Source organism: Podarcis vaucheri (genome assembly GCF_965113315.1).
Source record: "Podarcis vaucheri genome assembly, chromosome: 3".
NCBI lineage: Eukaryota > Metazoa > Chordata > Lepidosauria > Squamata > Lacertidae > Podarcis > Podarcis vaucheri.
Window position 1 is genome coordinate 82,244,050 of NC_138761.1, and position 12,567 is coordinate 82,256,616.

Genomic DNA, 12,567 nt, shown 5'->3' on the forward strand with positions numbered 1-12,567 from the left:
ACAGCAGAACCTCAAATGCTCCAGATGTCCTTCCCCGACAGTGGGAATCAATTAACATCTAGAAATAACTCCACTGGCTGGATCCTAGAGGATGCAATGCAAGCTGTGAAATGAGCTTTCTCTGCAGTCCACACTGCCACATGGTAGGGTATCTTATGTGCCCCATGGTTAATTAACCATAGTTTGTTCTTGGAAACAAGAATTACTAGGTTTGAAACAAACAGGATCTGAAACCAACTTCATATGAAACAGTTGTGTTTGTTTGCCGGTGGATTTGATATTGCTTCTGCAAAAGGATTTCCTTTCCCCCTCCTCTTCCTTGTAACCTTCCATGTACCCCCCAAATATGCTCCAGACAGTTGGCGAACCATCAAGCAGATTTGGAGCTGGGTGGAAGGCTGCATGGGGGAAGGAGAGGAAGGAGAAGTCGCTTATCTCTGTTATTTTAAGATGTTCACAATGGTTTTTAATACTGTGTATTAAATTTTAATGGTTGTAACCTGCCCTGGGACCTTTGGGTGAAGGGTGGGTTGAAACAAACAAAAACCAACCAACCAAAACAAAACAATAAATGTGGGGAGTCAAAATCCACTGGAAATGACTCAGATTTTCAGTTCCTATTTTTACCTCTATAGCTGTAATTATGGATTTCCAGTTTGGGTGCAAAGAGAGGCCTTTTGGCTAAGATCAAGTGCAAAGAGAAATGGTGGTTAATTAAATTGGGAAACATTTAATTGGGGTCTGCCAAGAAGGCAGGAGGGAAGACGTGCTTCAAAAATGGAGTGTGTGGGCACAAGCATTTGTGCGCATATCATAGCTTAAGAAACTGAACTGGACCCAATGTATTGGCCTGCATTCTGTTTCTCTGATTTAGTTAACATGACTGCTCTGGGTCAACAAATTAATTTTTAAATTAATGAGTTGTTTATTTCTTTACTGAAAGGCAGTTTCTTTAGCAGCACACATACATCAAACAAAGTAGACTATTCTAGAAGTTGGTGTGCTTATTTTAGGAGGAAAGGAACACCTATGCTGATAGGGTAGATTTCAGCCATCAGGAACTATATTAACCCTGGTTGAGATTAGTAATGCTTGAAAGTCAAAATACTTTAGGTTGCTTAGAATATAGTGGGAATCTGAAAAGGGAATTTAATAAGCAGCATTGTGCTTCCAGTTCAAGGACAGTTCCAGACAATGTGTTATCAGCAGGAGCAGAAGTAAGGCTTTATCTTCAAAAGGCCATTAACAGTAGCCAAGCTGTAAAGATGAAAAAAGCTAACAAACTGTCTTTATGCTAATTATAGAAGCCTAATTACAAAAATAGTTTAGCTGGAATGTTTGACTTGGCAAGAAGAAGCATAGTTTTTTCAGAGTTATTAGGTACTGAACAATGAAAATCAATGGGACGCGATGACTTGTCGCAGGGGAAAAGTGCTAGTTGTTGGTTATGTATTTATTTTTTAAAATTCTGCTCCACCAAATGTTTGAAAGAGGCCCAATGGGTCATTACGAAAATGGTATAAAGACAGAATGCCACCCCCATTTTAGACCCAAATACAAAATCAGAATATAAACATTAGCACTAATTTGTGCTGCATTGAATTATGTGCAGTCAATAGTAAGAGAAATGTACCGCTTCCAGATCCTTATAAAAGTAGAGTTTATAACAGTTGCTTTAAAAGTTTTGTTTTATTTATACATTATATATTCATGCCATTTTAAAAAATAGTCTTTCAAACTGGCTCATACAAAAAAGCGCACAATATGCTCTTTCGTGCACAAACTAAACCTTAATTTAGTACTATATGCACAAGCAGTGGTGAGTCTTATGTGAGTCTTGTATCCAGTTGTGGGCATGAGAGAAAAGTCGAAAGAATCTGCTTCTGTTTTTAATCTAATTTATATACCTTAATGTCTGAAACTTGGGGAAAATCTGGTTCGTGTAATCTATAATTTGTTCAAACAAGCCATAATCGTTGATTTAGAAATCGGAGAAACCCTGGAGAGAGCCACTGCCCATCAGTGTAGACAACAGTGAACTGGATGGATCAATTATCAGCTTTCAGATAAGGCAGCTTTCCTATGTTCCTAGTTAGGTGTGAAATGGACCATTGCTGCTGATGGGAACTGTACGTAAATGAATATAAGACACCGGACAATGTTTACTAATGAAGCAATGAGACACTGAAGGCAGGGTGTGTGTGGAAGGGAAAACTCACAAGGGACTTTGCAAAGCCAGAACGAAGAAGTAAAGTTTTAATAGGCAGTAGTTTCCAATTCAGGTCAGTTACTGCTGTGCTGTACTTGAGGTGTTCCATAGGTCTTTAATCTTGTAGTTGATTATGGGCTAGAATGTCTCTGAGAGGGAAGGGGGAAGTAAACTCACTAGAGATGCTCACTTTGACGTCCCCCAATGGGGTCAAGCTAATCTTCCGCTTGCCACAAATAATGTTCTTGGGAGGTAAGAGCTACAGCTTCTCAGTGGCCCTTGGTTCCCTGGCTGTTGACAGAAGCCAATGTGACCTTCTGTTTGCTGCTGCACAGATAATGCAATTAAAAGTTTTAAATATTCTTCTGTGGGAGAGTCTTTCCTATCAGTGTGCTATTTTGTTCTAGGTAAAGAATGGAGGGAACATGTAAAAGCTTAGGGGAGGAAAAAAGAACAGCAACTGCTACTACTACTTTGTGTGAGTTTGTAAATGCATCAAGAGAGAAAGTAAAGGGCAATGGTCAGATTGATCACATATATTTTTCTCAGACAACTTCTGGTCAAATGCAAATTGGATGGGCTACATATTAAATAATGGGGAAAAAATGTAATTCTTTGTGCTTTACAAGAGGTCAGACAAGTTAATCTGGTGTATTCTGGCTTTTAGAATCAAAGTCTGACTTGATAATGTAGTCCATATGTGGCGAATTAATTTACCAAGTTCCCATCCATAATCATTTCTACAATACACTTTTTAAAATATTGCTTCAGTCTCAAAAAGACCTTCAGAATCTGAAATCCAAGCACCTAGATAGAAATGTGGTTTAAAAAAGAATATTGTGTGAAATAGAATTAAGGATTGACTTCATGATTGAGTTAAACATTGATGGAATTGCTAAGTAGTTTAGGCCATAATAAGAGTCCTGTTGTACCTTAGAGACATTCTGACCCATTCAAAACTTATCTTTTACTTTGAATCCTTCCTTTTAAAATGTCCAGCAGTTTCGCTTCCACTATGTGGGATTCTTGTGTATACAAGGTCAGGTTCTAGCATTAATGTGTCCAGAATGACACTTTTTCACTTGCTGCCTTACTGATAGTGAATGAAAACTTGCTTCAGGTGAATAGCCCTCTCATGTGCTCCTCTTCCTCAGTGGTGTTTTTGTGGACATATCAGCTTTTCTCACATTGCACATGGTGTGCAGGGTTGAGGGAGCAAGTGCAGGGGCTACTTATCTGCTGGGTTGAATTAGTAGATAAGAAAACACTCGATAATCAAAACATCACTGGAATCATTGTAATTTCAAATAAAATTACAGCCTTCCTTAGTAAATTGCCTCTGTAACTTGAGGCAGCTTTTTATGAGCAAATAACTTCCCGGCCTTATGATTCATCCACACATTTGGTAGAAGGTATTTGCAGCTGAGGGACAACGTATCTGAATGCACTTCCACATCAGAAACTGGTGGTAAGCTAGCACTTAAGGACAATAAGTTCTTTTTTAAAACAACAATATTTTTTATTAAAACATTTCGATTGTTTTAACAGCCAATACTATACCGTCAAAATAAGACAGATAAACCTCAAAACAATTAAATCAAGGAAACCCAAGCAAACAGGCTTCAATGGCCAGCTGCTCCTCCTCTCTCGTTTTCAGGGGGAGCCAGCTACCGAAACTGCTCTGCGCTTGGCCTCCTCCACCCCCTCAACATTGAGAGGCCCCTGTCCCCTCCCAACAATTATTGGGGGGCAAAGACACCCGGACACCTTTTTGGATGCCTCAGACTAGTTGCAGGCTCCTTGGATTCCAAGTGATAGAACACTTCAGTCCAAACTAGTGGAAAGGCTCATTCTAACCTGCCCAGGCTTTCAGTGGAGTACCAGAGTCATGAGAACATTAAGTAGTCTGCATTAATTTATACAGAATAAAAGGATGAGATGTTGGATAGATGCTGTCAGTTATTACCAAATCACAGTGAGCACATGGCTGCTGCAGAATGAACTGCATGCATTCTGTTTTTATTCCTCTGTGAATATTGACATTGTTCTGTGGAAGTCTCTGCTGTCCTGAATGGCTTAATTGGCAGAAAATGTTTTTTTTAAAAAAAAATGTTCTTGGCATTGGTTCAATTGTCCCTAGATTCCCATTATACATATATGTCATTCATCTACTATTGTCTGTCTTCAAACTGCACTCTGCTTGTGGGAATAATAAATTAAAGATCTTTGACTGAAAGAGTTTTTCCAAGCACTTTGTGAGTAGGCAAGCTAAAATGATTGTTTTATGCCTTCCTTTGGAATGGGGCAGGAGAGGGAGCAACTGAGCCAGACACCTGCTTTCCCTGTCTCCCCGAGGAGGGAAAAGCAGTATATAAAAATGCAAGTTAAAAGGGTAGCTTGAGATCACCAGAGTTTTTCTAGAGAGGAACAGAGCCTTTTACTTGCTCTTCCAGATTTCCTTGTGGGAGATGCTTGGGTTGCCTATATGGTCCTCTCTAATTATTGTTGGGCCAACCCTGCCCATTGGCCATCTATGTGGGGTTGATGTCCAGCAACATCTGAAGGGCACCACATTGCTGCTTCAGTCCGTGGTGGCCTCTGTTGCCATCTATGCCTACAATCTTCACAGCAGAGGCACCTACGGATTTGTTAGCTACCACTGAAATTATGTTAGCTAGACCCTGGAAGATCTATCCTCTATCTTGGCATGCGAAATAAAATGGGGAGGGGGGAATGCGAAATAAAATGCGAAATAAAATGGGGAGGGGGGAATGATGTGAATTAGGAGATGGCAGGTGCATAATGCTAGGTTTTGTTGGTACATGGTCTTAGCTTGCAATGATTGGAATCAATATGGTAAATAGACCAAAGCCCAGCTGTTATCAGAATGCATAGACTCCTCACAAGAATCTACACATTGTCGAAACAATTTGCATTTGTAATCTAACAGTAATAAAATTTAGGATTAAAAAACACACACTCCAGCGTGTTAGCAAGGACTCGAGCCTTTCCTATTTGTTGCTTGCATGTATTATAAAGAGAAAGCAGTAATCTATAAGGCATTCTTTTCTGAAGTCCAAAGCATTTGGGAAGTGGCCTTCCTATAACTTTGTCATATGAGTACTCCATGGCAGACGACACTGTGCTATCCAGGTTCTTGAAGTTTTTTAAGAGGTTGTGATATCCATTGTGCAGTACATAGAATCTTCCACTTCAAAGACATAGGATTATAATGCAATTTTGTTTCTCATTTCCCTGAAAGTTGCTATTTAATGTAGCAAGTTGACTAAGAGCAAATAGTTATTTTGCTGTCTCATGCATTATTTATAAAGTGACTGTGGTTTTGTGTCAAGTTTAAAGATGCTCTTAATAGGATTCTAATAATTTTTAAAGTAGGTTAAATTGAGCTTAAATAGGAAATGGGTTTTAGCTTTGTAGTCATGTGCATAATTGCTATTTGGATTGAGTACTTGGTTTTGTATTTTTAAAATCTTTTAAAATTTGTGTTTAAAGAAACACATTTTATTTCTTTACAATATTTATGAATTTCACAAATAAGTCTTTATAGGAATTAATCAGATGTAGTCTATAATATTAGAGGCTTTATGTATTGATTTTAAATCAATTCATAGTATAAGGTTTGTCCTCTTACTGGTTCTCTAATTCGGTCAGCTTGCAGACTTCATGTACATGGACTTTCCTTTTTATATTAGTTTTTGAAATATATCCTTTTAAAATGGAAAAAACTATAATTCATGATAATTATTTGTTCTCTCCTTACATACTAAATAGATTTTCCATTGCAACTTTTTTTTGTTAAACTAGCTTTTAAAAATATAAAAGCTACTCAATGGTTTTGAGCATTTTTTTTATACAAATGATACTTGAAATATTAAAAATATGTGTTTTTGAGATTTAGTAGAGAATTACCTCCTAAGGTCTTTGAATGCTTAAGGACGTTTTTGGGATTCTGTAATAGTGATTTTAAGGGACGCGGGTGGTGCTGTGGTTTAAACCACAGAGCCTAGGACTTGCTGATCATAAGGTGTGCGGTTTGAATCCCAGAGATGGGGTGAGCTCCCGTTGCCTGGTCCCTGCTCCTGCCAACCTAGCAGTTTGAAAGCACATCAAAGTGCAAGTAGATAAATAGGTACTGCTCTGGCGGGAAGGTAAATGGCGTTTTCGTGTGCTGCTCTGGTTTGCCAGAAGTGGCTTAGTCATGCTGGTCACATGACCCAGAAGCTGTACGCCGGCTCCCTCGGCCTATAAAGCAAGATGAGCACCGCAACCCCAGAGTGAGCCACGACTGGACCTAAGGGTCAGGGGTCCCTTTACCTTTAATAGTGATTGTACAGAAGTGTCATAAAACCTCAAGTCCAACTTCTGGTAAGACTCAAGGGCAGCATTCAATCTTAACAACAACCTCAAAGCTGCGCTTGTTGCTAGTCTGGCAGCAGCATTCTGTAATAAGCAGCTATCTTAAACAAGCCTTTGCTCTGGCATTGTAGAACCTTGATCATCTGTTGGTTATGCTGGACTGTGAGCTAGACACCATTTAAGAGAAAAGATGGATAACTCCAAAGGTGTTACCATGCTACTTCCATTCCAAGACATTAGATTTCATCTTCTTAAGGATGTTTAGATTTATTATGACATTTGAAAATGCAGATGTTAGCCATGCATGCTTTGAATTATCATTAGTAATGCTGCCAAAAGCTGATATTTTAGCCTGTTGTTTTACAGTTTGGTTTCAGAATAATAAAACTTGTTAAGAAAGTTGTGGCATATGCCTTATGTGCCTAACTTGTGTCGGTGTATACTCTGCCTAGTTATTCACGTTATTCAAGGTATAACACTTGAGGGGCAAAAAGTGACTCTGTTTAGGAAGCAGCTTGCCCATTTTGAAATTTCTCATTGCAAACATAGTAACATATTTAGCTGTGTATGAACAATCCAATGCAATGTAATAGGTCTTCTTGCAAACATGGAAGCTTCATACTAGCTGAAAGTGCTTCCACGCAAGGTGATGCACCTGATTTTGGCATATCCCCAGGGTGGGAAACCTTCCTTAGATGGAGAGCTGGATCCACAATTGGCCCAACTTTGGTGGGCCATTTTTGATAGGTGGGTTAGGCCATTCACCTGACAAATCATATGGTTGATTGAAATGTCAACCAAGGAGTCAGCACAGACTTATCTCTGATCTTAGAGCTGTGGAACCAGGAGGCAGAGGCTTACATCTGATGTAAGTGTTGTATAATATTTTGCCATCCAAGTGTAATCAGCCTCTCATATTGTTCCAGGGGCTCCTCAACCCTCAGAAGCTCTCTGCGTGTGGGGAGAAACATGGACTGCAGTTGGTTGGAGGGATTAGTGAAAATCATGTGCAGTACCTTAAACTCTATTAGTATAAAGCCACCATTAGACACAGTCTGTAGCTTTTGGGGTTGAATGACTGGTATCACGTGTTGAAAGAGTGGTGTGTTTGGTTATGTTGCAAGGAGAATGAGAAGAATACTAAGGGTGAATTTTTGAAAAAGGTCCACCGATCTTTCTGCATTTACTCTCCTACTGCTACCAGCAAAGCTTTGACATTTTCTGCCCGTGTGATTAGGTGTTGTTGCATGATACCATGTGGATTATGTAGACAGTATCAGTAGTGTGGTACGGGAGCAACCGTGGAGAAGGTAACAGCTGTGCTGTTCCAGGAAGTCTGTAAAGAAGGTATTATTACTTACAGGTTGGTTTTGTCACTTAATCCTATGTGTGAATATATGTACACACTCCTTTCTCCAGCAGCTATACTATATCTCAAATATGAATTCCTTCCCATTCCACACAGTGCAAAATTTTGATATGTGAAGTAGGCTTTTGCAATCTGGCAAATATACAAGAGGTCAAGAGTGGTTTTTGATGCTACCATGCCTAAAGGTGCCTCTTTAGCACAAAATTGCTGGGGAAGGAAGGACTAGAAGCGAGTATGAGACATTCTTAAATTTTGTGTCAATTCAATTTCGAATAAATAAACTTGATCTTTTGAAAACCACCATACTAGCAACACATAAATATGTGTGATGGATTGAAAAATTCAGTACCTTCAAAATACATAAAGTTCTAGGGACCAAATATAGCACTTGCTTTTTCTATGTAGTTATAGCACATATACTTGTATCTTAATTCCTGTTAAATCTTATTTCAAAAAGCTAGGAGAATGTTAAACCAAACCTATTCCAGGCAAGGTAGCAATCCCAATACTATGATTGCTGCAACAATACCTTGATGAAAAGTGCTAGAAAGGTGATGAATGTTTTTCAGGAAGTTGCGAATGTTATTACTGTTTGAAATGTCAACACCCTTTCAACGAAAATGCTGAGTATGTAGAATTTAGATTGCTTTCACTTGAATCACAAAAATGTCTCAACATGAAAAATTGTGAAATTGCTTTTTATACTTGGATATTAACAGGACTTACAAAAGAGACAGGGATTCTAGATCTGAAATACTTAGATGGTACTTGAACATAATATGAAACACTTTGGGGTACCCTGTTCCAAGCAGATTAACTCCCATACATGAGGCAATCAAAGACACTGGCAATCATCTGCCTTAAAGAGCTGATATCACCGTCTTAGGCTCAAGAAGGGGCTGAGAGAATCATGACATTTCTTTCTGTGAAGCCTCAGAAGGAGCTGTAAGCAGTGACAGTAGTCAGCAAAGGGGGGGAGGGCGTCTATGGTAAGGCTGCAGGGAGCTCAGCCAGGGTGAAGACTGCAAGAGAAGCTCCATAGAAACTCCTTGTGTTTCCAGGAGGCAAGTGACATCCAGGAAATCCTCAGTATTCAAATCCGCTGGGAGGAGTGGCTCAGGATAATTGGCAGTTCAGCTGAAGCAGTTACAGTGGAACTGTCATTTAGAGGAAAAGAACCCTGGTTAATGTAAACACTTAATGTATTTTAGTAACCTTTTGAAAATGCACATTTTTCTTCTTATAGTTATTTTATAATGAAGTATAACTATTGGTTAACTGCTATTGAGTCTGACCTGCCTGGTGTGACGCCTAACTCTCACAGCTGTTTGTGTGTAAAAACAAGGGGTTGTCATTAGCAGATCATTTAGATATATGATGGCCGTGGGCAAAAAGGTTTAAAATATACCTGGTAGGTATAGGTAGAAGTGTGTGAGTGGGAATAAACGGGATCCCTTTTACACATTTAGAGAATCAACAGTGTGAGTAGAAACTGTTTTCTCCATGGTAGCCATTGTGCTTTTTCTACCTCTGTCTCTCGAGACAGACTGCTGCTGGCCAACCATAAGAACCATCTAAGGCCCACAGAAATGGTGGGAAGGAATGAACACTGCTTTTATCAATACAACTGCACTTTTTCTGATTCAGAAGTGTGTGGTGGAGTTGGCTTAATTTCTTCAGTCTGTTGTAGCCACCCAGCCCTGCTGCCCATCCACCTGTGTGTCATACTCCGGCAGTTTCTAAATTCCTGGGAGAGTGAAAGCCTTGTCAGCTATTGCTGTCACACACAGCATTGATAGGGATCAGAATCAGCCAAAAACAAAAAAGACTTAAAGAAGGAAAAGGGAGGTAACTGGTGGGATGTGTGTGTGTGTAAACCTGTGTAGGAGGAAAAGACATAAAGGTGGGTAATATTGCATAAAAATCTGCAGTGGCGCAAAGAGGAGAGTGCTATGGGATGGAGAGAGAGAGAGAGAGAGAAATGAGCAATATGGAATGCATAGGGTGGATCAAACTGGCTCATTCTGTCAGCACAAGGATTTCCTCTCATGCAATGGCACCCCTTGCCCTGTACCCTCCCCAAGTCTCAGGTAGGTTGGGAGGACCCCCAGAACAGATTCAAGGGAGCATGGGGGGAGAGGGGGGAAAGTTCTGTTGCACATGTGGAAATTCTTGCACTGACGGAACAAGTTAGTTGGCTATTGCTCATAGATACCTGTGGAGGGATAGCAGAAAGATGGGAGTCTAGTGAGTCCTATAGATGAGGAAGCAGAAAAAGAGGGGATAACCAAGAGGTAGTGCTGTATGGTGCAGAAATAAAAAGCAGGATTTGCAGAGAATGGGTAACAGTTTAGCTTAGTGGTTTCTTTGGAATATTTTTCTGCAGCTGACTGTGTGATATAGCCCTCTTGAATTGATCAAATTGTAAAGTCACTCTGCTGATTTGAGTAAAAGGGTTGTGACATGGCATACCTCCCTGTTATTTCTTTGCTTATCATTTTATTACTAAAATTGTTTAGTTGTAGATCATTGTTGGGTGATATTTTAGTGCATGCCACTTAGATTTTTATAAATGTGCAAACATTTAACAAATTGTGTATTTTCTTTTGGCAGGCACAACCAGTTGGAGAGTGTGATTTTAACATTCGTCTGGCATGTATTGAAAAAGAGATTATATTCCCACGACATGAAAAAATGAAGACTGGACAAATCGACAAAGCACAAGAACCTTTTAGTGTTCGTAACAAACCATTTTTTGACATCCACGTTTCAAAAAAGGTAAACATGTTTTTGATTATTAGTAGTCATTCTCTTTGCATATGGTTTTTAATGTCTTTCAAGATATCCTTGCATTTTAAAATATACCTTCAAACATAAGTTATTTTTGTTTTATAGCCATTATTTTATTTATTTTATTTTATTTTATTTTATTGATACAGTAGAATGTGCATTTTAGGGGAGGTTTTAAAAAAAATACTTAGAGAAAGGTAATGAACAAGAAAAAGGGTTGTCTCTGTGCTTACAATGTAGTGGTGCAGGTACTATCATTGCTTTATTGGGAAGTCTTCTATATGTGTGTTTGAAATGAGGATCATTCATAGGAGGAGAATATATTGTCTTCTTCATTCTAGTTAATTATTGGAGTGAATTTTTCATTAAAACATTTTGTGGTTTGTTTCTTCTGCTGGCCTTGGGTGTTTGAATGGGGCAGCCTGTTATGTTTTTCTGCTGTAGACAAAATACCGCCCCCGCTCTGATCCGGACCTCCTCCCTATCCCTGATGTTGTGCTGCCTGCCTTGCTACCGCAGCTGCACTCTCACCTGCAGCTGCACCTGCACTCCCACCATGATGCAATAACAGCGACAGGGGTACAATATTAGAAGTGAGGGCAAGGGTGCTGTGCTAAGGTCAGATCTCCAGCCTACGGCAAATTGCTTCACCTCGCCTCACTGAAGTGTCAGCCTTGGTGTTCAAACTATGTAGAATATTATTCTACTTGAAATGATTAGCTGCATGGGAATTCTGTACTGCTTTGGGGGCATGTTGGTGTCAGGATTTCCCTTAAAACAAGTGACAATCCTTAATGGCAGTGATTCTGGAGAAGCCTTAGAAGTAGACCACTCTTAACTACATTCCCTCCCCTTCTGCTTGACTGCCAAAGTAACTGAGAGACAGAGATGGGATCTGAAGGTAATTATGTCACAGTCTGTTAATCCTCTGAATGAAAAACCACTTGGGAATCTAGTGCATGGTACTTTAAGTTCTCTGAAGTGTTAGAGGGATATAAAAATAAATAATACAATTTCATGATTACCTATTCTTTTTGAAAATCAGTCTCTCACAATTGTCTATTGCTTCCCCCTCATCTTTTAATATAGGTTTGATTTAATGTCACGATATAGCATCTATAACCACACACACTATGAAAACAAAATTTATTTTAAAAATTGGCAGAACAATTCTGTAATCTTCCTCTGCAACTTCAAGAAAAGTCACTTCAAAAACTCTTAAATTGCTGCCTCTCCCCCCCCCCAGTTTGCCATGAGTTTGGGGAAGCAAAACATGACTGGTTAGGCCTACCAACTTTTCCTTGATACTATGGAATATGCTACTAGAAAATCTGAAGGTTTAAGATGAATGTGGACTGGCCGCTCTCCTTGCATTTAAAGGAGAGACAACTTTCTCTTCCTATTCCTATAAAGTCCTATTGCTGTGGATTCTATACTCCATAGATTCTCATCCACTGAAAGGGAGGAATAACTAGAAGGGTATTTATTGAATGCAGGTGCTAGTTTTAGCCCTAGTGCTGTTCTGTGTCAGGGATGTACTTTTGAGATATTGATAAATAGGAGGCCTCAAGTGTGTCAAGAATTTGTAAAATATTTTGAAATAACATCAGTACACTGAAAGCAGGATATAAATAGCATGTAGCATATATTGTTTGCCAAGTAGTCTTTCATTGTAGAGGCAGATGAGACGCATGTTGGCTTTTGACAGAACAACAGATAGTGGCTGTGAGATTCCTACCCTTTCCTCTTCTCTTCCTTTCTTCTTCTATATCCAATTCATATGGTCATGATTATTTCCCCCTTTTCTAACCAGATGGTCTGC

General features: G+C 39.3%; 1 protein-coding gene and 1 long non-coding RNA gene across 4 annotated transcripts in view; one reads left to right on the forward strand and one right to left on the reverse strand.

The window, feature by feature from the left end:
• LOC309529142 overlaps nt 1-12,567 on the reverse strand; it is a 598,034-nt gene that overhangs the window by 106,527 nt on the left and 478,940 nt on the right. The window lies entirely within an intron of this gene.
• Nucleotides 1-12,567, forward strand: part of RNGTT (RNA guanylyltransferase and 5'-phosphatase) — a 133,550-nt gene that overhangs the window by 46,463 nt on the left and 74,520 nt on the right. For all 3 annotated transcript variants that reach the window (XM_082216894.1, XM_082216895.1, XM_082216893.1), the window contains exon 11: nt 10,569-10,733. In XM_082216894.1, the coding sequence (XP_082073020.1) occupies nt 10,569-10,733 (165 nt within the window). The remainder of the gene's footprint in view (nt 1-10,568; nt 10,734-12,567) is intronic.